The sequence below is a fragment of the Leptopilina boulardi genome, unplaced genomic scaffold, assembly GCF_019393585.1.
Source record: "Leptopilina boulardi isolate dan_hultmark-lab unplaced genomic scaffold, ZJU_Lbou_2.1 LbouV2_172, whole genome shotgun sequence".
Classification (NCBI taxonomy): domain Eukaryota; kingdom Metazoa; phylum Arthropoda; class Insecta; order Hymenoptera; family Figitidae; genus Leptopilina; species Leptopilina boulardi.
In genome coordinates, this window is record NW_026137721.1 from 349,933 (window position 1) to 377,727 (window position 27,795).

General features: G+C 28.6%; 1 protein-coding gene across 3 annotated transcripts; it reads left to right on the plus strand.

Moving 5' to 3' along the window:
- Positions 1-430: 430 nt before the first annotated feature.
- On the plus strand, positions 431-26,207 carry LOC127277645 (uncharacterized). 3 transcript variants are annotated; one of them, XM_051298947.1, is made up of 3 exons: positions 431-928; positions 10,500-10,626; positions 25,938-26,207. In XM_051298947.1, exons 1-3 carry the CDS (start codon positions 798-800, stop codon positions 25,995-25,997), a joined length of 318 nt encoding a protein of 105 aa, XP_051154904.1. In that variant the 5' UTR covers positions 431-797; the 3' UTR covers positions 25,998-26,207. The 3 variants fall into 3 exon arrangements, with proteins under 3 accessions (XP_051154904.1, XP_051154906.1, XP_051154905.1); XM_051298949.1 differs by having other exon boundaries at positions 438-928; positions 10,500-10,621; positions 25,767-26,207; XM_051298948.1 differs by having other exon boundaries at positions 442-928; positions 25,767-26,024.
- Positions 26,208-27,795: the final 1,588 nt, after the last annotated feature.

Genomic DNA, 27,795 nt, shown 5'->3' on the forward strand with positions numbered 1-27,795 from the left:
GAGAAAGACAGAAAAATAATTGAAAAAATGATTGGAAAATTATAGAAAACTAATAGAATAATGATAGGAAAATTAAAGAAAAAATAATTGGAAAATGATAGAAAAATAATAGAAAAAAAATAGGAATCTGATAGAAAAAATTATAGAAAACTGATAGAAAAATGACAGAAAAAATGATAGAAAATTATAGGAATATTATAGAAAAAATGATAGGAAAATGATCGAAAAATAATAGAAAAAATCATAGAAAAATAATAGAAAAAATTATGAAAAAAATGATAATATACTTCCTCCATTAGGAAGCAAAAAAGAAAAAAATTATAAAAAAACTGATGCAATATTTATAAGAGAAAGTTATTTATCAAGACAAGATAGCGAAAACACGAAGGCGAAAGAACAAGTCCCAGCGTGCTTTTCTTATGTTAAAGTTGTTTTTCTGTCTTCAAGGGAGATATTTCTTTTTGGGTCTTTTATGACGACGCGCAGGGGAAAAAATAGATCAGGAGAGGGTAACCGAGACGCTGATGCGCACACTGGGACCAGTCGAAAATGTGTCAGTTTTCCGTCGGATCAGCGCTGTGTTGAACGTGCACGGAAAGATTTTCTGAAAGATTCGTTCTGTTTATGAAAAAAGGTTACTTTTTACAAAAAACTTTTTTTCATAAATAAAGTACTCTTTGTGTTCTTAGTGAAATTAAATTCTTCGCAACTTTCACTGATATTGTTTATAAAAACAAAAGATCGGTTGTGTTGTGCGGGAAATATATTTCTTGTTTTTATGCGCTTTTGTGACTAAAATGAGTTTTAATCAAACTGAAGAAATGGACAACGGATTAAAATTACATCAGGACAGATCTAAAAAACGTCATACAGGTGTTTACCAAACGTCAGGACTCAGACTGTCTAAAAAAAAAGGACCAAAAGCTAGGTAAGTGTTTTAGATTAATATAAATATTTATAATTTTAGATCTCTAAAAATTTAAGTTAAATTTTTTTAATCAATAATTCCTTTAAAAATACATGCGATCGTGTAGTGTAGTGTTGACCTGTGTACATAGCATAGTTACAGTATTGCCAATTGCTGAAATTTTGCACCGGAATAATATCAAAACATAACCTCAATTATAGATGTATAACTCTTTTGTTCAAGAATAAGGCAGTCCAACTTGTGACATAGCGTGACGTCACTTTTCAAAATGGCGGCTTCTCGGAAGACATGCAAAGCATTGAAGTCAATGGAGTGAATCAGTTTTTTTAACATAACTTTTGAAAAATTAATTTTTGAACCCAAGTGTAATTGTAAAATATTTTTTATTTATCGAGATTTATTTTTTAAATTAATAAAATCAAAAAATTAATTTTTATTATTTTAAAAAATAGATCTCGATAAATAAAAAATATTTTACAATTACACTTGGTTTCAAAAATTAATTTTTCAAAAGTTATGTTAAAAAAACTGATTCGCTCCATTGACTTCAATGCATTGCATGTCTTCCGAGAAGCCGCCATTTTGAAAAGTGACGTCACGCTATGTCACAAGTTGGACTGCCTTATTGTTATAATTAACTGGTCCACCACAATTCTTGAACAGAGTAAATATATAATTGAGGTTATGGTTTGATATTATTCCTGTGCAAAATTTCAGCAATTGGCAATAATGTGGCATTTCTTATTGAATATTTTTAAATTCAATTGTTTGGGAATTATTATCAGTTTATTCTAAATTTATGCACTGGAAAAAAATAAAAATTCATGTTTTTGAAATTTTTTTTAAACAAAAATTTTCCGAAATTAAAATTTTTAAAAATCAAAAGTTGTGCTGAATTGTGCTACCTGAGTACAACGAAAAAGTCATAATAAACTTTTCCCTAAAATTAATATTTTCCATGGAAATTCATGTTTTTTGAAATTTTTTTTAAACAAAAATTTTCAAAAATGAAATTTTTAAAAAATCAAAAGTTGTGCTGAATTGTGCTACCTGAGTACAAAGAAAAAGTCTTAATAAACTTTTCCCTAAAATTAATATTTTCCATGGAAATTCATGTTTTTTGAAATTTTTTTTAAACAAAAATTTTCCGAAATGAAAATTTTCATAAATTTAAAGTTGTGCTGAATTGTGCTACCTGAGCACAACGAAAAAGTCTTAATAAACTTTTCCCTAAAATTAATATTTTCCATGGAAAATTATGTTTTTTAAAATTCTTTTTTAGCAATATATTTCAAAAATGAAAATTTTTAAAAATCAAAAGTTGTGTTGCATTATGCTACCTGAGCACAACGAAAAAGTCTTAATAAAATTTTCCCTAAAATTAATATTTTCCATGGAAATTCATGTTTTTAAAAATTTTTTTTAAACAAAAATTTTCAAAAATGAAAATTTTAAAAAATTAAAATTTGTGCTGAATTGTGCTACCTGAGTACAAAGAAAAAGTCTTAATAAACTTTTCCCAAAAATTAATATTTTCCATGGAAATTCATGTTTTTTGAAATTTTTTTTAAACAAAAATTTTCAAAAATGAAAATTTTAAAAAATTAAAAGTTGTGCTGAATTGTGCTACCAGAGCACAACGAAAAAGTCTTAATAAACTTTTCCCTAAAATTAATATTATCCATGGAAATTCATGTTTTTTGAAATTTTTTTTAAACAAAAATTTTCCGAAATGAAATTTTTAAAAAATCAAAAGTTGTGCTGAATTGTGCTACCTGAGTACAAAGAAAAAGTCTTAATAAACTTTTCCCTAAAATTAATATTTTCCATGGAAATTCATGTTTTTTGAAATTTTTTGTAAACAAAAATTTTCCGAAATGAAAATTTTTAAAAAATCAAAAGTTGTGCATTGAAGTCAATGGAGTGAATCAGTTTTTTTAACATAACTTTTGAAAAATTAATTTTTGAACCCAAGTGTAATTGTAAAATATTTTTTATTTATCGAGATTTATTTTTTAAATTAATAAAATCAAAAAATTAATTTTTATTATTTTAAAAAATAGATCTCGATAAATAAAAAATATTTTACAATTACACTTGGTTTCAAAAATTAATTTTTCAAAAGTTATGTTAAAAAAACTGATTCGCTCCATTGACTTCAATGCATTGCATGTCTTCCGAGAAGCCGCCATTTTGAAAAGTGACGTCACGCTATGTCACAAGTTGGACTGCCTTATTGTTATAATTAACTGGTCCACCACAATTCTTGAACAGAGTAAATATATAATTGAGGTTATGGTTTGATATTATTCCTGTGCAAAATTTCAGCAATTGGCAATAATGTGGCATTTCTTATTGAATATTTTTAAATTCAATTGTTTGGGAATTATTATCAGTTTATTCTAAATTTATGCACTGGAAAAAAATAAAAATTCATGTTTTTGAAATTTTTTTTAAACAAAAATTTTCCGAAATTAAAATTTTTAAAAATCAAAAGTTGTGCTGAATTGTGCTACCTGAGTACAACGAAAAAGTCATAATAAACTTTTCCCTAAAATTAATATTTTCCATGGAAATTCATGTTTTTTGAAATTTTTTTTAAACAAAAATTTTCAAAAATGAAATTTTTAAAAAATCAAAAGTTGTGCTGAATTGTGCTACCTGAGTACAAAGAAAAAGTCTTAATAAACTTTTCCCTAAAATTAATATTTTCCATGGAAATTCATGTTTTTTGAAATTTTTTTTAAACAAAAATTTTCCGAAATGAAAATTTTCATAAATTTAAAGTTGTGCTGAATTGTGCTACCTGAGCACAACGAAAAAGTCTTAATAAACTTTTCCCTAAAATTAATATTTTCCATGGAAAATTATGTTTTTTAAAATTCTTTTTTAGCAATATATTTCAAAAATGAAAATTTTTAAAAATCAAAAGTTGTGTTGCATTATGCTACCTGAGCACAACGAAAAAGTCTTAATAAAATTTTCCCTAAAATTAATATTTTCCATGGAAATTCATGTTTTTAAAAATTTTTTTTAAACAAAAATTTTCAAAAATGAAAATTTTAAAAAATTAAAATTTGTGCTGAATTGTGCTACCTGAGTACAAAGAAAAAGTCTTAATAAACTTTTCCCAAAAATTAATATTTTCCATGGAAATTCATGTTTTTTGAAATTTTTTTTAAACAAAAATTTTCAAAAATGAAAATTTTAAAAAATTAAAAGTTGTGCTGAATTGTGCTACCAGAGCACAACGAAAAAGTCTTAATAAACTTTTCCCTAAAATTAATATTATCCATGGAAATTCATGTTTTTTGAAATTTTTTTTAAACAAAAATTTTCCGAAATGAAATTTTTAAAAAATCAAAAGTTGTGCTGAATTGTGCTACCTGAGTACAAAGAAAAAGTCTTAATAAACTTTTCCCTAAAATTAATATTTTCCATGGAAATTCATGTTTTTTGAAATTTTTTGTAAACAAAAATTTTCCGAAATGAAAATTTTTAAAAAATCAAAAGTTGTGCATTGAAGTCAATGGAGTGAATCAGTTTTTTTAACATAACTTTTGAAAAATTAATTTTTGAACCCAAGTGTAATTGTAAAATATTTTTTATTTATCGAGATTTATTTTTTAAATTAATAAAATCAAAAAATTAATTTTTATTATTTTAAAAAATAGATCTCGATAAATAAAAAATATTTTACAATTACACTTGGTTACAAAAATTAATTTTTCAAAAGTTATGTTAAAAAAACTGATTCGCTCCATTGACTTCAATGCATTGCATGTCTTCCGAGAAGCCGCCATTTTGAAAAGTGACGTCACGCTATGTCACAAGTTGGACTGCCTTATTGTTATAATTAACTGGTCCACCACAATTCTTGAACAGAGTAAATATATAATTGAGGTTATGGTTTGATATTATTCCTGTGCAAAATTTCAGCAATTGGCAATAATGTGGCATTTCTTATTGAATATTTTTAAATTCAATTGTTTGGGAATTATTATCAGTTTATTCTAAATTTATGCACTGGAAAAAAATAAAAATTCATGTTTTTGAAATTTTTTTTAAACAAAAATTTTCCGAAATTAAAATTTTTAAAAATCAAAAGTTGTGCTGAATTGTGCTACCTGAGTACAACGAAAAAGTCATAATAAACTTTTCCCTAAAATTAATATTTTCCATGGAAATTCATGTTTTTTGAAATTTTTTTTAAACAAAAATTTTCAAAAATGAAATTTTTAAAAAATCAAAAGTTGTGCTGAATTGTGCTACCTGAGTACAAAGAAAAAGTCTTAATAAACTTTTCCCTAAAATTAATATTTTCCATGGAAATTCATGTTTTTTGAAATTTTTTTTAAACAAAAATTTTCCGAAATGAAAATTTTCATAAATTTAAAGTTGTGCTGAATTGTGCTACCTGAGCACAACGAAAAAGTCTTAATAAACTTTTCCCTAAAATTAATATTTTCCATGGAAAATTATGTTTTTTAAAATTCTTTTTTAGCAATATATTTCAAAAATGAAAATTTTTAAAAATCAAAAGTTGTGTTGCATTATGCTACCTGAGCACAACGAAAAAGTCTTAATAAACTTTTCCCTAAAATTAATATTTTTCATGGAAATTCATGTTTTTTGAAATTTTTTGTAAACAAAAATTTTCCGAAATGAAAATTTTTAAAAAATCAAAAGTTGTGCTGAATTGTGCTACCTGAGTACAACGAAAAAGTCATAATAAACTTTTCCCTAAAATTAATATTTTCCATGGAAATTCATGTTTTTTGAAATTTTTCTTAAACAAAAATTTTCCGAAATGAAAATTTTTAAAAATCAAAAGTTGTGCTGAATTGTGATACCTGAGTACAAAGAAAAAGTCTTAATAAACTTTTCCCTAAAATTAATATTATCCATGGAAATTCATGTTTTTTGAAATTTTTTTTAAACAAAAATTTTCCGAAATGAAAATTTTCATAAATTTAAAGTTGTGCTGAATTGTGCTACCTGAGCACAACGAAAAAGTCTTAATAAACTTTTCCCTAAAATTAATATTTTCCATGGAAATTCATGTTTTTTGAAATTTTTTGTAAACAAAAATTTTCCGAAATGAAAATTTTTAAAAAATCAAAAGTTGTGCATTGAAGTCAATGGAGTGAATCAGTTTTTTTAACATAACTTTTGAAAAATTAATTTTTGAACCCAAGTGTAATTGTAAAATATTTTTTATTTATCGAGATTTATTTTTTAAATTAATAAAATCAAAAAATTAATTTTTATTATTTTAAAAAATAGATCTCGATAAATAAAAAATATTTTACAATTACACTTGGTTACAAAAATTAATTTTTCAAAAGTTATGTTAAAAAAACTGATTCGCTCCATTGACTTCAATGCATTGCATGTCTTCCGAGAAGCCGCCATTTTGAAAAGTGACGTCACGCTATGTCACAAGTTGGACTGCCTTATTGTTATAATTAACTGGTCCACCACAATTCTTGAACAGAGTAAATATATAATTGAGGTTATGGTTTGATATTATTCCTGTGCAAAATTTCAGCAATTGGCAATAATGTGGCATTTCTTATTGAATATTTTTAAATTCAATTGTTTGGGAATTATTATCAGTTTATTCTAAATTTATGCACTGGAAAAAAATAAAAATTCATGTTTTTGAAATTTTTTTTAAACAAAAATTTTCCGAAATTAAAATTTTTAAAAATCAAAAGTTGTGCTGAATTGTGCTACCTGAGTACAACGAAAAAGTCATAATAAACTTTTCCCTAAAATTAATATTTTCCATGGAAATTCATGTTTTTTGAAATTTTTCTTAAACAAAAATTTTCCGAAATGAAAATTTTTAAAAATCAAAAGTTGTGCTGAATTGTGATACCTGAGTACAAAGAAAAAGTCTTAATAAACTTTTCCCTAAAATTAATATTATCCATGGAAATTCATGTTTTTTGAAATTTTTTTTAAACAAAAATTTTCCGAAATGAAAATTTTCATAAATTTAAAGTTGTGCTGAATTGTGCTACCTGAGCACAACGAAAAAGTCTTAATAAACTTTTCCCTAAAATTAATATTTTCCATGGAAAATTATGTTTTTTAAAATTCTTTTTTAGCAATATATTTCAAAAATGAAAATTTTTAAAAATCAAAAGTTGTGCTGCATTATGCTACCTGAGCACAACGAAAAAGTCATGTTCATGAAAAAGTCAATTCATGTTTTTTGAAATTTTTTTTAAACAAAAATTTTCAAAAATGAAATTTTTAAAAAATCAAAAGTTGTGCTGAATTGTGCTACCTGAGTACAAAGAAAAAGTCTTAATAAACTTTTCCCTAAAATTAATATTTTCCATGGAAATTCATGTTTTTTGAAATTTTTTGTAAACAAAAATAATATTTTTGATAAATTGAAAGTTGTGCTGACTTGTGCTATCCGAGCACAGTAACACTTTTCCCTAATGTTCATTTTTCCATTGTCCTGAAAATGAAAGATTATACATAACTGTTGACGGTTAATTCATATCAATTTACGTTTCGAACTTACACCAAAAAAAATAAATTCTTAATTTTAGAGGATCCCTCTTCTTTTGACGCATTTTTTTCTTTTATATAAGGGCACTAAAGTATTAACATCTATTTGAGAGGATTTTCCTCTTGTATATTTTGAGAGGAATAATCTCAAATAAAGAGATAATCATCTTGTTTCAATCCTACGTCAAGTTCAGAAATGTCAATCTTCTTTATTTAATTAGAAGAAATTATATGGGTTAGTTTACCCTTTAGAACTTGGATTTATTTATTTATAGGAAAAGAAATCATTTTAGAGAACGAAACATGGCAAAAACACGAGTTTCGATATAATAAAAATACTAAAAAATTTTAGTTTATGAAAAATAATTTAAACTTAGGTTAATTTTAAAGTAAAATAATGAATAGTTTGCAAGTGAAAAAGTTTATGAATTACTTAGATAATAATTTTTATTTACTTCCTTCAAAAAAATCGAAAAACTAATTTATAAACATTCCTACAAATAAAAATATGGAAAAGAAAAAATCATTCTTATTTTTATTTATATAAAAATGAATATATTTTTAAAATAATATTTATAGATTATGATGCTGAAAAAATTTAATTTTAAATGGAATATTACAAAATTCTAATCATAGAAAGAATAGGGGTTCAACACATTGACATTAATTTATTGTAATAACATTATTAATTGTAAGTAATTAATATTATTTTCAAAATTACAGATGTAATTTGTTAGTCACATTTCATATAGAAGGTTTCTTAGTGCGATGTCCATTATTTATTTTTTAACGGTCAGTTTTCGAACAGTTTGTAGGTGTGCGTAAAAAAACAAAAAAATATATTTCTAGAGGAATAATCTCAATTATAGAAAAAAAATCTCAAGTGGAAAAGAATACTTTCAATCGAAAAAGAAAGATTAAAAGTAATCATCTAACCAAAATGTTCTTAAATAAAAAAAAAATAATCCTCTATTTTTTAGATGAATATTCATATATTGAAAATAAAATGTAAAAGTAAATGTTGAGAGTAATTTTCTTCTCATTTTAAGATTTTATTTTTTTCGATGTGAAGTATTTTCTACGTTTGACATTTTTCCGTGTTTGTCCGGAAAAGGACAGATTGTGCTGAACGGCTGATGCATATTATTCAAGTTACGAACTTAAAGTATTTTCTACGTTTCATATTTTTTCGATGTTTGTCCTGAAAAGGACAGATTGTATTGAACGGCAGACAGTTGATGCATATTAGTCAGGTTTCGAACTTAAACGAACCTGAAGTAGGCAACGTTTATATAAACGATTTTTAAAGAAATAATTTTTTTAAACGAAAAATTTTATAATTTTTTGCCTAAAAAATATTTCTTGTAGTTTTCGTTAACCAACAAATTATAAAAAAATATTTTTTGGGCAAAAAATTATAGAATTTTTAATTTAAAAAAAAAATTTCTTTAAAAATCGTTTATATAAACGTTGCGTACTTCAACTTCGTGAACTTAAAGTATTTTCTACGTTTGACAATTTTATCGGTGCCGTTCAGTACAATCTGTCCATTTCAGGACAAACACCGAAACAATGTCAAACGTAGAAAATACTTTAAGTTCGTAACCTGAATAATATGCATCAGCCGTTCAGCACAATCTGTCCTTTTCAGGACAAACACGGAAAAAATGTCAAACGTAGACAATACTTTAAGTTTGTTATGTATAATCTGTCCTTTTCAGGATAATGGAAAAATGAACTGTAGGGATAAGTGTTACTGTGCTCGGATAGCACAATTCAGCACAACTTTAAATTTATGAAAATTTTTATTATTGAAAATTAAAAAAAAAAAATTCAAAAAACATGAATTTCCATGGAAAATATGAATTTTAGGGAAAAGTTTATTCAGACTTTTTCGTTGTGCATAGGTAGCACAATTCAGCACAACTTTTGATTTTTAAAAATTTTCATTTTTGATTTTTTTTATAAAAATTTTTTTTTTTTAATTTAGTAAACATAATTTTCCATGGAAAATATTAATTTTAGGGAAAAGTTTATTAAGACTTTTTCGTTGTGCTCAGGTAGCACAATTCAGCACAACTTTAAATTTATGAAAATTTTTATTTTTGAAAATCTTTGAATTGCAAAAATTTAATTTTAAAAAAATTTTTTTTTTTTTAATTTTTGAAAAAAATTTTTTTTTTATCACAATATTCTGTGGTGTTTGATGTGTTCAGCACAACTTTCATTTTTTATTTTTAACCAAATGGCGTTTTTGTGAAAAAAAATTTTTTTTTGAAATTTTTGCCAAAAAAATTTTTTTTTCGGCACAGTTGAGCACAAACCTAGCACAATTCAGCACAAGTTTTATTTTTTTGAAAAAACAAAATGGCGTTGCCAACTTCTTGGACATGAAAAAGTAGGATAAAAATTTTTTTGGTGGATATTTTTAAAAATATTTTTCTCATTTTTTAGAGATTAATCTGTTAAACAAGCCTACCGAATTTTATCCAAATCCATTTAAACCTGCTAAAGATATCGTGTTTACAAAAACGCTCCATAAATACACACACACACACACATACATCCGGACAATTGATCAGGATCTCATATAACATGTTTCTATATAAAGGAAAATTTGTTTTTATCATATTCAAAAATTTTATTAACGACAGGACTACAACGCTTCCTCTACGAGGAAGAAAAACATAAAAAGAACCAAATTTAAAAAAATAATCAAAAAAAAGTTTGATTTTCCAAAAAAGAGTCAAAATTTTAATTTTTTGAAAAAAACTTTTGCACCATTCAAAAGAGTATTTCTTAATCAAGAATGCTTATATTTGAAGTTTAAGTAAATGTCCAGGTATATGTGTGTATGTCACAAAATCTTGTATTTAAAAAATTTTTTTTCCGTATTTCTTGAAATACCTTTTTTCATGAAAATTTATAATGAATTTTCATTATAATGAGAATAATAAATTAGTAATAGAAAAAAATTAAGTTAGATCAATAAGAAATTAAATAATATTGTATTAAACAAAAATAAATATTTGTTCTACAGGCGCTTACTGAAACTACTAAAGGAGCATGAACGTGATATGAAGAAAGAAGATGGAATTATTCCTAATTTACAAAAGGAAGAAGCAGGAAATATATATCAAAATGCTGCAGACGAAAGCAATGGTACGGTAAGTACAGAAAATACACTCTTCTATGATTTAAATAATGGAAAAAATGAAAATGAACAAAATGTTTTTTATAAAATCGACGATGATACAATCGCGTTTGACGTCGGTTCAGAGTTTGGTCCTGATTTTGTGTGTAATTCCGAAGATTTTGATATTCAACTAAATTTAAACTCCGGCAAGGAAAAGGGGGAAAGTATCGTTTTTTCAAATAATTTAAACGCGTTTAAACATTACGAATTAAATAAATCTGTATTTAATATTTACAAGGAAGAAGAAGAAAATAAATTTAGTGAAAATTTTATGAGCTTAGGACCTCGCGTTGTCCATATTGGACATGTTCTAAATGAAATTATGAAAAAAACAGATCGCGAAAATCATCACAAAGAAAATTGTATAAATGGACACTGGTCTCTTCTCGATTTCAGCGACAAAGGAGACATAACTAAAATATATTTACAGTGTAATAGTTGTTTGGAAGTATTAAGTTTTAATACTCATCCAGAAGATGACAATTATATTCATCCAAATTATAGTTTTACATCTGGTGTTCTGGTTGCTGGTACTCCATATTGGAACGCTAAAGAAATTCGTGCTGCTCAAGGATTAAAGTGTATTAGCGCAAAGACTTTTAGAAAATATCAAGATAAAATTTTCATGGACAGTTATGGAGTAAGTAGGGAAATTTTGTCAGAGTCTGCGAAAAAAGAATTTAACATAGCAATGGAAAAAAAACACGTTGTTAAAGGTATTCCTTGCATAACTGTAAAAACAGATTGTTCATGGAGTAAACGATCTTATGGTAGATCGTACAACGCTTCAGCAGCTAGTGCAGTTATTACGGGAAATGAAACTAGAGAAGTAATTGATCTAATTATAAGGATAAAAGTATGTTCAACTTGTGAAAAGGCAGAGAAAGAAGAACGAGAACCAAATCCGCACATTTGCGTTAGAAATTTTGAAAAGAATAAAAGCTCCAGCAGCATGGAACCAGACGCAATAGTAGAGGCTTTCAAAACCAGCGTAGAAAAATATGGATTAATATATAAAAATTTCGTTGGCGATGGTGACAGTAGTGTTCACAACGCAATTCTAAAAGCAGACCCTTACAAAGAATATGGCATTAAAGTTAAAAAATATGAATGCGTAAATCATTTGAAGAAAAACACATATATAAGATTAGCAGATATGACAAAAACGCGACTTCCAAATGAAGTATCTGGAGATGGATGCTTGCAAGCTCGGCAACATTTAAAACGCTGTAGTGTTTCTATTGTAGATGAAATAATGGAAGCAGCTACAAGAAGACGAGAGCAAAATATTTCTAAAAAGGAAAAGAATGAACTTTTGTTTAAAGACATAGAGAATGCCGTGTGGCACTGTTATGGAGAACACAAGCATTGTTTGGAACGAAATTGGCCGTGTAAAGGAATAGCAACTTTAGGTGAAGAAAATCTTGGTCATCTGTTAGAGAATAAAATTCTACCGAACATTATGTCAGAATTAGAAAGAATGTCAAGTAATGTAGAAAGTTTAATAAAAAATGCAACCACCAATGATTGCGAATGTTTCAACAATCACATTTGTAAAGGTATAGCTGGCAAAAGAGTTTCCTTCAATAAAGCCCGAGGATATGCAACGCGAGTACAACTCCAAATAATGCAAGCAAACAAAAAAGGAGCACTGTCAACTTTATATAAAGGAATTAATAAAAATGTACCTGAAGTTATTACAACAATGGAAGAGAGTCGTCAACTTCAAATAGAAAGAAACAGGATCAACAACAACGGTAAACGAATGTTTGACACGCGGGATGCCGAAAAAGATAAACATTATGGAAAAAATGCAATGAAAGTAGACATCTCTGAAAGCATTATGGAATTACGAAAACAAGCGCACTTGAATAAATTAAAAGAAAATCAAAATAAACGGGAAATTATTTTTGAGGAGACAATTTTGCAACGTGATAGTAAATTATGGCACGATACAAGGAAAGGAATGATAACTGCATCACATATGGGCGATATTTGTAATATGGCAGAAACCACATTTTGTCATGCAATAGTCAAAAGAATTGTACATCCAGATAAAATTGCATATTCAAGTAATGCACAAGCAGCAATGGAATATGGAATTGAACACGAAAAAGATGCTGTAAATGAATTAAAGAGGGCTTTAAATATTCAAATTAAACCAAGTGGTTTATGTATTGATCCTGAACAAGAAATTTTTGCAGCTTCTCCAGATGGCCTTGTTGACATTTCTCTGTCAAACATTGACGTTTCAGAAAATATTATACAACGAGTAACATCAGCAAAATTATATGACATTGTTCCAGGTGGAATAGTAGAAGTGAAATGTCCAAAATCAGCAAGTGAAACAACAATTGAGGAAGCGTTTAATATGCCAATAACAAAAAGACTTAGATCTGTTTACGATAAAAACAATGTTAATCATATGAACACTAAGCACAAATATTATTTTCAAATACAGGGACAACTTCACGTAACTAGGCGTGAATTCTGCATATTTGCAATGTGGTCAAAAAAAAATATAAAAATAGTTATAGTTTTACGCGATGACCTTTTTTGGAAAAATCAAATGGAATTCAAACTCTCCAGATTCTTCAAGGAATGCGTACTTCCAGAAGTTGTTGATAGTCGCTTGAACAGACTTATGAAAATACGAGAACCGGATTATATACTTGAAGCTAAAGGCATAAAAGTAAATAAAATTGAAGTAGATGATACAATTGACGAAACAGAAGAGAATAATAGAGGAATGGTCATTGATGTTGAAACTAATGAACATCATGATTTAAAAAACAACGATGACAACGACATTGAAATAGTGGCATATATTAAACCACCAACGGATCAACCATTAAAAAGATTGTCGACAAAGATTGCTGATTCAATTCCTTTACCCGAATTTAAGCATTTGATTGAAGATGACAACCGATTGGACCAATTTTGCATCAATAGACTATTGAAATTATGCCGAGAACAGACGCCGTACGACTTACTAAATGTAGACTATTTACTATATCCAGAACATATACCACCGTTTGAGATCACAGAGGACTGGGAATGGGATGCCCAAATCATAGGAGGAAACACGTCAGATCATTGGCGTTGCATTTACTTCGATGGAGAATATTTACATATATTTGACAGTTTATTTACAAAAGAATTCAAAGATTTACCAGAAGAAGAGAAAACTTACATAAGAAAACGATACCCATTTTTACAAGAGAAAAATATTGTAAGAGGAGACGTGACTGAACAACCGGATGGCGTTGCTTGTGGAATTTATGCAGCAGCAAATTTAATCACAATACTCGCAGGAAGAAATCCATACAACGTAAGAAATTCCTCAAACGCCAAACAAATGAGATTACACTATTTAAAAATATTAGAAACAGAAATCATAACGACATTTCCGGAACAAGAATAAATAAAAAAACAAGAATAACAAAAAAATTTAATGTACATTAGCTTTGGTTAGACATTCATCGGAATCTTATCGTTGGATATACATTTTGAAGAGGACACATAAATAATAAAAAAATCAAGATACTACTGCAAAATCATCATCACCATCATCATGTTGATCGATAAAATTATGTATATGTGATGAGGTAAGCATAATTATTCTTCTCGAAAAAGATGTGTATTGAGTTCCTTAATAGTAAAAGAAATAAAGTGGTATGTTTTCCGCAATGTGATTTCAATCGAAAGCAACTGAATTTCACCAATCAAACTCATCACATAATACTACAAGAAATAAAATCAAGAACAATCAGCGAAATATCAACGTGGGACATAAATTTAGAAGAGGACACACAACAATAATAATAAAGAAAGCAAGATGTTCCTGTATAATCATCATCATCATGTTCACCGCAAAAAAAGGATTCATCGGTAATAGACACAAGAACAGGATTCTGTAAAAAATCATCGTGGGACATTTTTTTTTGAAAACGGAGTATTTACAAGAGGAATAAAGAAATTAATATCATCATGCGTCATTCACATGGTAAGCATATCACTAAATTTGTTATACCACAAGTAACTCTGTGCCATTATCTTTTTCTAGAAGAATAATAGTCATACCATAAAATTATGTTTATGACTGGGTTTGTGGTGAGGCGGGCAAAATTATTCTTCTCGAAAAAGATGTGTATTGAGTTCCTTAATAGTAAAAGAAATAAAGTGGTATGTTTTCCGCAATGTGATTTCAATCGAAAGCAACTGAATTTCACCAATCCAACTCATCACATAATACTACAAGAAATAAAATCAAGAACAATCAGCGAAATATCAACGTGGGACATAAATTTAGAAGAGGACACACAACAATAATAATATAGAAAGCAAGATGTTCATGTATAATCATCATCATCATGTTCACCGCAAAAAAAGGATTCATCGGTAATAGACACAAGAACAGGATTCTGTAAAAAATCATCGTGGGACATATTTTTTTGAAAAACAAGTATTTACAAGAGGAATCAAGAAATTAATATCATCATGCGTCATTCACATGGTAAGCATATCACTAAATTTGTTATACCACGAGTAACTCTGTGCCATTATCTTTTTCTAGAAGAATAATAGTCATACCATAAAATTATGTTTATGACTGGGTTTGTGGTGAGGTGGGCAAAATTATTCTTCTCGAAAAAGATGTGTATTGAGTTCCTTAATAGTAAAAGAAATAAAGTGGTATGTTTTCCGCAATGTGATTTCAATCGAAAGCAACTGAATTTCACCAATCAAACTCATCACATAATACTACAAGAAATAAAATCAAGAACAATCAGCGAAATATCAACGTGGGACATAAATTTAGAAGAGGACACACAACAATAATAATATAGAAAGCAAGATGTTCATGTATAATCATCATCATCATGTTCACCGCAAAAAAAGGATTCATCGGTAATAGACACAAGAACAGGATTCTGTAAAAAATCATCGTGGGACATATTTTTTTGAAAAACAAGTATTTACAAGAGGAATCAAGAAATTAATATCATCATGCGTCATTCACATGGTAAGCATATCACTAAATTTGTTATACCACGAGTAACTCTGTGCCATTATCTTTTTCTAGAAGAATAATAGTCATACCATAAAATTATGTTTATGACTGGGTTTGTGGTGAGGTGGGCAAAATTATTCTTCTAGAAAAAGATGTGTATTGAGTTCCTTAATAGTAAAAGAAATAAAGTGTTATGTTTTCCGCAATGTGATTTGCATCGAAAGCAACTGAATTTCACCAATCAAACTCATCACATAATACTACAAGAAACAAAATCAAGAACAATCAGCGAATTATCAACGTGGGACATAAATTTAGAAGAGGACACACGACAATAATATAGAAAGCAATAGGTTTCTGTATAATCATCATCATCATGTTCTCCGCAAAAATGGATTCATCGGTAATAGACACAAGAACAGGAATCTGTAAAAAATCATCGCGGGACATATTTTTTTGAAACAGGAGTATTTACAAGAGGAATCAAGAAATTAATATCATCGTGCGTCATTCACATGGTAAACATATCACTAAATTTTTTATACTAAGAGTAACTCTATGCCATTATCTTTTTCTAGAAGAATAATAGTCATACCACAAAATTATGTTTATGACTGGGTTTGTGGTGAGGTGGGCAAAATTATTCTTCTCGAAAAAGATGTGTATTGAGTTCCTTAATAGTAAAAGAAATAAAGTGTTATGTTTTCCGCAATGTGATTTGCATCGAAAGCAACTGAATTTCACCAATCAAACTCATCACATAATACTACAAGAAATAAAATCAAGAACAATCAGCGAAATATCAACGTGGGACATAAATTTAGAAGAGGACACACGACAATAATATAGAAAACAAGATGTTCCTGTATAATCATCATCATCATGTTCACCGCAAAAAAAGGATTCATCGGTAATAGACACAAGAACAGGATTCTGTAAAAAAATCATCGTGGGACATATTTTTTTGAAAAACAAGTATTTACAAGAGGAATCAAGAAATTAATATCATCATGCGTCATTCACATGGTAAGCATATCACTAAATTTGTTATACCACGAGTAACTCTGTGCCATTATCTTTTTCTAGAAGAATAATAGTCATACCATAAAATTATGTTTATGACTGGGTTTGTGGTGAGGTGGGCAAAATTATTCTTCTAGAAAAAGATGTGTATTGAGTTCCTTAATAGTAAAAGAAATAAAGTGGTATGTTTTCCGCAATGTGATTTGCATCGAAAGCAACTGAATTTCACCAATCAAACTCATCACATAATACTACAAGAAACAAAATCAAGAACAATCAGCGAATTATCAACGTGGGACATAAATTTAGAAGAGGACACACGACAATAATATAGAAAGCAATAGGTTTCTGTATAATCATCATCATCATGTTCTCCGCAAAAATGGATTCATCGGTAATAGACACAAGAACAGGAATCTGTAAAAAATCATCGCGGGACATATTTTTTTGAAACAGGAGTATTTACAAGAGGAATCAAGAAATTAATATCATCGTGCGTCATTCACATGGTAAACATATCACTAAATTTTTTATACTAAGAGTAACTCTATGCCATTATCTTTTTCTAGAAGAATAATAGTCATACCACAAAATTATGTTTATGACTGGGTTTGTGGTGAGGTGGGCAAAATTATTCTTCTCGAAAAAGATGTGTATTGAGTTCCTTAATAGTAAAAGAAATAAAGTGTTATGTTTTCCGCAATGTGATTTGCATCGAAAGCAACTGAATTTCACCAATCAAACTCATCACATAATACTACAAGAAATAAAATCAAGAACAATCAGCGAAATATCAACGTGGGACATAAATTTAGAAGAGGACACACGACAATAATATAGAAAACAAGATGTTCCTGTATAATCATCATCATCATGTTCACCGCAAAAAAAGGATTCATCGGTAATAGACACAAGAACAGGATTCTGTAAAAAAATCATCGTGGGACATATTTTTTTGAAAAACAAGTATTTACAAGAGGAATCAAGAAATTAATATCATCATGCGTCATTCACATGGTAAGCATATCACTAAATTTGTTATACCACGAGTAACTCTGTGCCATTATCTTTTTCTAGAAGAATAATAGTCATACCATAAAATTATGTTTATGACTGGGTTTGTGGTGAGGTGGGCAAAATTATTCTTCTAGAAAAAGATGTGTATTGAGTTCCTTAATAGTAAAAGAAATAAAGTGGTATGTTTTCCGCAATGTGATTTGCATCGAAAGCAACTGAATTTCACCAATCAAACTCATCACATAATACTACAAGAAACAAAATCAAGAACAATCAGCGAATTATCAACGTGGGACATAAATTTAGAAGAGGACACACGACAATAATATAGAAAGCAATAGGTTACTGTATAATCATCATCATCATGTTCTCCGCAAAAATGGATTCATCGGTAATAGACACAAGAACAGGAATCTGTAAAAAATCATCGCGGGACATATTTTTTTGAAACAGGAGTATTTACAAGAGGAATCAAGAAATTAATATCATCGTGCGTCATTCACATGGTAAACATATCACTAAATTTTTTATACTAAGAGTAACTCTATGCCATCATCTTTTTCTAGTAGAATAATTGTCATACCACAATATTATGTTTATGACTGGGTTTGTGGTGAGGTGGCAAAATTATTCTTCTCGAAAAAGATGTGTATTGAGTTCCTTAATAGTAAAAGAAATAAAGTGGTATGTTTTCCGCAATGTGATTTGCATCGAAAACAACTGAATTTCACCAATCAAACTCATCACATAATACTACAAGAAATAAAATCAAGAACAATCAGCGAATTATCAACGTGGGACATAAATTTAGAAGAGGACACACGACAATAATATAGAAAGCAAGATGTTCCAGTATAATCATCATCATCATGTTCACCGCAAAAAAAGGATTCATCGGTAATCGACACAAGAACAATCAGCGAAATATCAACGTGGGACATAAATTTAGAAGAGGACACACGACAATAATATAGAAAGCAAGATGTTCATGTATAATCATCATCATCATGTTCACCGCAAAAAAAGGATTCATCGGTAATAGACACAAGAACAGGATTCTGTAAAAAATCATCGTGGGACATTTTTTTTTGAAAAAGGAGTATTTACAAGAGGAATAAAGAAATTAATATCATCATGCGTCATTCACATGGTAAGCATATCACTAAATTTGTTATACCACGAGTAACTCTGTGCCATTATCTTTTTCTAGAAGAATAATAGTCATACCACAAAATTATGTTTATGACTGGGTTTGTGGTGAGGTGGGCAAAATTATTCTTCTCGAAAAAGATGTGTATTGAGTTCCTTAATAGTAAAAGAAATAAAGTGTTATGTTTTCCGCAATGTGATTTGCATCGAAAGCAACTGAATTTCACCAATCAAACTCATCACATAATACTACAAGAAATAAAATCAAGAACAATCAGCGAAATATCAACGTGGGACATAAATTTAGAAGAGGACACACGACAATAATATAGAAAACAAGATGTTCCTGTATAATCATCATCATCATGTTCACCGCAAAAAAAGGATTCATCGGTAATAGACACAAGAACAGGATTCTGTAAAAAAATCATCGTGGGACATATTTTTTTGAAAAACAAGTATTTACAAGAGGAATCAAGAAATTAATATCATCATGCGTCATTCACATGGTAAGCATATCACTAAATTTGTTATACCACGAGTAACTCTGTGCCATTATCTTTTTCTAGAAGAATAATAGTCATACCATAAAATTATGTTTATGACTGGGTATGTGGTGAGGTGGGCAAAATTATTCTTTTAGAAAAAGATGTGTATTGAGTTCCTTAATAGTAAAAGAAATAAAGTGGTATGTTTTCCGCAATGTGATTTGCATCGAAAGCAACTGAATTTCACCAATCAAACTCATCACATAATACTACAAGAAACAAAATCAAGAACAATCAGCGAATTATCAACGTGGGACATAAATTTAGAAGAGGACACACGACAATAATATAGAAAGCAATAGGTTACTGTATAATCATCATCATCATGTTCTCCGCAAAAATGGATTCATCGGTAATAGACACAAGAACAGGAATCTGTAAAAAATCATCGCGGGACATATTTTTTTGAAACAGGAGTATTTACAAGAGGAATCAAGAAATTAATATCATCGTGCGTCATTCACATGGTAAACATATCACTAAATTTTTTATACTAAGAGTAACTCTATGCCATCATCTTTTTCTAGTAGAATAATTGTCATACCACAATATTATGTTTATGACTGGGTTTGTGGTGAGGTGGCAAAATTATTCTTCTCGAAAAAGATGTGTATTGAGTTCCTTAATAGTAAAAGAAATAAAGTGGTATGTTTTCCGCAATGTGATTTGCATCGAAAACAACTGAATTTCACCAATCAAACTCATCACATAATACTACAAGAAATAAAATCAAGAACAATCAGCGAATTATCAACGTGGGACATAAATTTAGAAGAGGACACACGACAATAATATAGAAAGCAAGATGTTCCAGTATAATCATCATCATCATGTTCACCGCAAAAAAAGGATTCATCGGTAATCGACACAAGAACAATCAGCGAAATATCAACGTGGGACATAAATTTAGAAGAGGACACACGACAATAATATAGAAAGCAAGATGTTCATGTATAATCATCATCATCATGTTCACCGCAAAAAAAGGATTCATCGGTAATAGACACAAGAACAGGATTCTGTAAAAAATCATCGTGGGACATTTTTTTTTGAAAAAGGAGTATTTACAAGAGGAATAAAGAAATTAATATCATCATGCGTCATTCACATGGTAAGCATATCACTAAATTTGTTATACCACGAGTAACTCTGTGCCATTATCTTTTTCTAGAAGAATAATAGTCATACCACAAAATTATGTTTATGACTGGGTTTGTGGTGAGGTGGGCAAAATTATTCTTCTCGAAAAAGATGTGTATTGAGTTCCTTAATAGTAAAAGAAATAAAGTGTTATGTTTTCCGCAATGTGATTTGCATCGAAAGCAACTGAATTTCACCAATCAAACTCATCACATAATACTACAAGAAATAAAATCAAGAACAATCAGCGAAATATCAACGTGGGACATAAATTTAGAAGAGGACACACGACAATAATATAGAAAACAAGATGTTCCTGTATAATCATCATCATCATGTTCACCGCAAAAAAAGGATTCATCGGTAATAGACACAAGAACAGGATTCTGTAAAAAAATCATCGTGGGACATATTTTTTTGAAAAACAAGTATTTACAAGAGGAATCAAGAAATTAATATCATCATGCGTCATTCACATGGTAAGCATATCACTAAATTTGTTATACCACGAGTAACTCTGTGCCATTATCTTTTTCTAGAAGAATAATAGTCATACCACAAAATTATGTTTATGACTGGGTTTGTGGTGAGGTGGGCAAAATTATTCTTCTCGAAAAAGATGTGTATTGAGTTCCTTAATAGTAAAAGAAATAAAGTGTTATGTTTTCCGCAATGTGATTTGCATCGAAAGCAACTGAATTTCACCAATCAAACTCATCACATAATACTACAAGAAATAAAATCAAGAACAATCAGCGAAATATCAACGTGGGACATAAATTTAGAAGAGGACACACGACAATAATATAGAAAACAAGATGTTCCTGTATAATCATCATCATCATGTTCACCGCAAAAAAAGGATTCATCGGTAATAGACACAAGAACAGGATTCTGTAAAAAAATCATCGTGGGACATATTTTTTTGAAAAACAAGTATTTACAAGAGGAATCAAGAAATTAATATCATCATGCGTCATTCACATGGTAAGCATATCACTAAATTTGTTATACCACGAGTAACTCTGTGCCATTATCTTTTTCTAGAAGAATAATAGTCATACCATAAAATTATATTTATGACTGGGTTTGTGGTGAGGTGGGCAAAATTATTCTTCTAGAAAAAGATGTGTATTGAGTTCCTTTCTAGTAAAAGAAATAAAGTGGTATGTTTTCCGCAATGTGATTTGCATCGAAAGCAACTGAATTTCACCAATCAAACTCATCACATAATACTACAAGAAACAAAATCAAGAACAATCAGCGAATTATCAACGTGGGACATAAATTTAGAAGAGGACACACGACAATAATATAGAAAGCAATAGGTTACTGTATAATCATCATCATCATGTTCTCCGCAAAAATGGATTCATCGGTAATAGACACAAGAACAGGAATCTGTAAAAAATCATCGCGGGACATATTTTTTTGAAACAGGAGTATTTACAAGAGGAATCAAGAAATTAATATCATCGTGCGTCATTCACATGGTAAACATATCACTAAATTTTTTATACTAAGAGTAACTCTATGCCATCATCTTTTTCTAGTAGAATAATTGTCATACCACAAAATTATGTTTATGACTGGGTTTGTGGTGAGGTGGCAAAATTATTCTTCTCGAAAAAGATGTGTATTGAGTTCCTTAATAGTAAAAGAAATAAAGTGGTATGTTTTCCGCAATGTGATTTGCATCGAAAGCAACTGAATTTCACCAATCAAACTCATCACATAATACTACAAGAAATAAAATCAAGAACAATCAGCGAATTATCAACGTGGGACATAAATTTAGAAGCGGACACACGACAATAATATAGAAAGCAAGATGTTCCAGTATAATCATCATCATCATGTTCACCGCAAAAAAAGGATTCATCGGTAATCGACACAAGAACAATCAGCGAAATATCAACGTGGGACATAAATTTAGAAGAGGACACACGACAATAATATAGAAAGCAAGATGTTCCTGTATAATCATCATCATCATGTTCACCGCAAAAAAAGGATTCATCGGTAATAGACACAAGAACAGGATTCTGTAAAAAATCATCGTGGCACATATTTTTTTGAAAAACAAGTATTTACAAGAGGAATCAAGAAATTAATATCATCATGCGTCATTCACATGGTAAGCATATCACTAAATTTGTTATACCACGAGTAACTCTGTGCCATTATCTTTTTCTAGAAGAATAATAGTCATACCATAAAATTATGTTTATGACTGGGTTTGTGGTGAGGTGGGCAAAATTATTCTTCTAGAAAAAGATGTGTATTGAGTTCCTTAATAGTAAAAGAAATAAAGTGGTATGTTTTCCGCAATGTGATTAGCATCGAAAGCAACTAAATTTTACCAATCAAACTCATCACATAATACTACAAGAAATAAAATCAAGAACAATCAGCGAAATATCAACGTGGGACATAAATTTAAAAGAGGACACACGACAATAATATAGAAAGCAAGATATTTCTGTATAATCATCATCATCATGTTCATCGCAAAATAAGGATTCATCGGCAATCGACACAAGCACAGGATTCTGTAAAAAATCATCGTGGGACATATTTTTTTGAAAAAGGAGTATTTACAAGAGGAATCAAGAAATTAATATCATCATGCGTCATTCACATGGTAAGCATATCACTAAATTTGTTATACTAAGAGTAACTCTATGCTATCATCTTTTTCTAGTAGAATAATAGTCATACCATAAAATTATGTTTATAACTGGGTTTGTGGTCAGGTGGGCAAAATTATACTTCTCGAAAAAGATGTGTATTGAGTTCGTTAATAGTAAAAGAAATAAAGTGGTATGTTTTCCACAATGAGATTTGCATTAAAAGCAACAACTGAATTTTACCAATCAAACTCATCACATAATACTACAAGAAATAAAATCAAGAACAATCAGCGAAATATCAACGTGGGACATAAAATTAGAAGAGGACACACGACAATAATATAGAAAGCAAGATATTCCTGTATAATCATAATCATCATGTTCACCGCAAAATAAGGATTCATCGGTAATCGACACAAGCACAGGATTCTGTAAAAAATCATCGTGGGACATATTTTTTTGAAAAAGGAGTATTTACAAGAGGAATCAAGAAATTAATATCATCATGCGTCATTCACATGGTAAGCATATCACTAAATTTGTTATACTAAGAGTAACTCTATGCTATCATCTTTTTCTAGTAGAATATTAGTCATACCATAAAATTATGTTTATAACTGGGTTTGTGGTAAGGTGGGCAAAATTATTCTTCTAGAAAAAGATGTGTATTGAGTTCCTTTCTAGTAAAAGAAATAAAGTGGTATGTTTTCCGCAATGTGATTTGCATCGAAAGCAACTAAATTTCACCAATCAAACTCATCACATAATACTACAAGAAATAAAATCAAGAACAATCAGCGAAATATCAACGTGGGACATAAATTTAAAAGAGGACACACGTCAATAATATAGAAAGCAAGATATTCCTGTATAATCATCATCATCATGTTCACCGCAAAATAAGGATTCATCGGTAATCGACACAAGCACAGGATTCTGTAAAAAATCATCGTGGGAAATATTTTTTTGAAAAAGGAGTATTTACAAGAGGAATCAAGAAATTAATATCATCATGCGTCATTCACATGGTAAGCATATCACTAAATTTGTTATACCACGAGTAACTCTGTGCCATTATCTTTTTCTAGAAGAATAATAGTCATACCATAAAATTATGTTTATGACTGGGTTTGTGGTGAGGTGGGCAAAATTATTCTTCTAGAAAAAGATGTGTATTGAGTTCCTTAATAGTAAAAGAAATAAAGTGGTATGTTTTCCACAATGTGATTTGCATTGAAAGCAACAACTGAATTTTACCAATCAAACTCATCACATAATACTGCAAGAAATAAAATCAAGAACACTCAGCAAAATATCAACGTGGGACATACAATTTGAATAGGACACACAATAATAAAGAAATAATGATGTTCCTTTATAATCATCATCATCATGTTCACCGAAAAAAAGGATTCATCGGTAATCAGATATTTTTTTGATAAAGGAGTATTTACAAGAGCAATCAAGAAATTAATATCATCATGCGTGATTCACATGGTAAGTATAGCACTAAATTTATTATATTTAAAAGTAACTCTATGCTATCTTCATTTTTAAGTAGAATAATAGTCATACCATAAAATTATGTGTATGACTGGGTATGTGGTGAGGTGGGCAAAATTATTCTTCTCGAAAAAAATGTGTATTGAGTTATTTAATTATAAATCAAATTAAGTGATATGTTTTCTGTACTGTGATTTGCATCGAAAGCAACAACAGAATTTCTTTATTCCAACTCATTACATAATACTGCAGGAAATAAATTTAAGAACCCTCAGCTTAATATGAACGTGGGACATACATTTATTAGAGGACAAATGAAAATAATAAATAAATCAAGATGTTTCTACATGATCGTAAAAAAGCCTTACGATATTCTGGAAATAATCAATTTAAGAATATTACATTATCATTGAATTATCAACGTTGGAAACATTTTATGAAAAGGACTTAATAATAAGGAAGAATGTAAGATTTTAATTCAGAAACATCATCATCTACATCAGCATTTTTGTCGCGGAAAAGAAGCAATGATTTAAATTAATGTATAGTTTTGTTTCAAAATATCAGTGTGCGATAGAATTTTGTGCGATAGAATAATTAAAGAATGGAATGGGAAAATAAATTTCTTCAAGCATCCTTTATACGTTAAATAAATCACTAAATTTATTATAATTGAGAGTATCTTGGTTTTATCTTGTTTTTGTAGCGGAGTAATAGTGTTACCATTTAATCATGTGTATGACTGGGTATGTGGTGAGGAGGGTAAAATTATCCTCATAGAAGAAGAGGTGTGTGGAGTTTCTTAATTATAAAATAAATGTAGTGATAGTTTTTCTGCAAAGTGATTGTCCTTGATTGTAAAAATTTGATTTAAGCGTTAAAACGCATTATGAAATTCTGCAAATAATAAATTCAAGAATATAACACTATAACCGAAAGCAACTTATACATTATTCTTTACATAGAAAATCATTTTGTTCATTTTTTTAAATAATAATGATAGTTTATTATTGAAAATGGCATTATTTAAATAAAAATTAGAAAGTCACTCATGAAGTAATTAATGTGATTTTACTGTTGACAGGAAGTTAAGGACTATACCGATTATTTTACAGAAGAGGGACATAATTATTAAGACGAAAAACAAAATTGTATCATCGTTTAACAATCATAACACAAGATAATGAACTGATTTTACAACTCTATATGTAATTCTTTTTACTTGAAAGTAAGTATAAAATATTTTTTCTTGCAGAATGATTGTCTTACCTACAGTTTACGTGGCAGACAGAGTATGCGATGTGGTGGCAATTAGATGTCGATTATGTAATTTGATTTTACTTCAAAATCAAATTTATTTTTACAATTCCATTTTTTTATTGTAATTTGATCTCAAATTGCAATAAAAAGTTAATTTAAATTTGATTTTTAAATTACAATTAAAAATAAATTTAAATTTGACATCAAATTATGATAAAAAAAATTTAATTCGTAAAAATGAATCCGATTTTATTAAAACTATATACATAATTTACTCACAGATTGATCTTTCAGTTTAATGAAAAATAATAACCTTTTAAAATAAACGTTTACATTTTATTATTTTTAAAACCTTATACATAATTCCTTATTCCTCACAAATTAAAATTATTTAAATTATTTTTAATAAATTTTTATGTGCAATTTATTATTTTTTTAAAATACTTAAATCTTTTTCATAAAGATATAATGTATAACCAATAAAATAAATTGAATTAAATTTGTATATAAGAATCTAATTTTAAAAAAATAAATTTTTTAATTTTTACAAATACATTTATAGACTTGAAAAATATTTATCCAGAAAATGTTACTTATAAAATTAGAATATACAATTAAATGTAAAATATCGTAAATTGACGAGATGATAAAAAGGATTTAATACGGTAAGCCTATATTTTTTCTATTTAATTATTAATTTAAAATTTGAAAAAACTGTGGTTATTAATGTAACATTATGTAATGTAATGTAATGTAACATTCATTGTATGATGGAATATAAATCAGCTCACGAATGCAAACCACTTACAGCTATCCAAATAACCAATTCCCTCACATTAAGCGCGGACGATGAGCAAAGTATTTTGCATACTATTTAACAGTGTGCAAAATACTTTGCTTATTTTGACCATCGTTCAGTGTACAAAATATTTTGCTCATCATCCGTGCGCGTGAGGAAATTGGCCATTTTGAATAGCTGTAAGTGGGGGGTTATGCCTGCGTTTATAAAGAAAAATATGATTCGATACCCGTAGCCTTACAAGCGTATTGCATATTGCTCGTTTGGCTACTTGTATCGAATTATACCAATATCACGTTTTAACTCAGGACCATAATTTTTTATTGCTTAAACTCTTCATTTTGCGGTAAAAATAAAGTATTTTTTGATACTTGAAACTCCTACCAGAACCTAAAATTTTTTTAAGAAATAGATTCAAAAAGTCAGATTTTTTTAAAATTGCCACCCTCCATAACATTTTAGCATAAAAATGGTTATTATAAAAAGAAAGTGTATAAAATTCTAAGTAATATGATAAAAAAAATGAACCCAGTAATTCAAAAATTTAGATAGGTATAGGTTTCACAAAAAACCCATTTTTATTAAGATTTTAGAAAAAATAAGGTATTTTTCAGTTTTTTTAATATAACTTTTAAAGAAATGAGTTTTTAAAAAAAATGACCAATAGGAAAGTTAAAGCTATTACATTGTTCTTTTTTTGCAAATTATTCAGAATTTAGTCAGCTTTAACTTTCCTGTTATGTCATAAAAGGCGGTAATTTGATAACACTGATTTCCTACATCTATATCTTAAAAAATTTTGAGGTTCCGATAGGAGTTCGAAGTACAAAATTTAGGTACCATATTTTACCTTAAAATGAAGGGTTTAAATAAAAAAGTTGAACTACGGAGTTAAAGCATCTAAAAATGCTAACTTGTTTGGGCTAGCTGTAGACGCAGTCTTGAATAACGACGCAAAAAATGACAGTTTCTGCAGTCATGTTTATTTTAACCATTATAAATATATAATATAGATATAGTAGATACAGTCACAAGACACCTCTATACCAAGAAG

Bases quoted from the DNA above. Each gene is read 5' to 3' on its own strand.
- LOC127277645 (XM_051298947.1), top strand. From the start codon at position 798: ATGAGTTTTAATCAAACTGAAGAAATGGACAACGGATTAAAATTACAT. The intron at 929-10,499 runs GTAAGTGTTTTA...TTTGTTCTACAG, and splicing joins AAAAAAGGACCAAAAGCTAG to GCGCTTACTGAAACTACTAA. The intron at 10,627-25,937 runs GTAAGTACAGAA...TTTTTCTTGCAG, and splicing joins CAGACGAAAGCAATGGTACG to AATGATTGTCTTACCTACAG.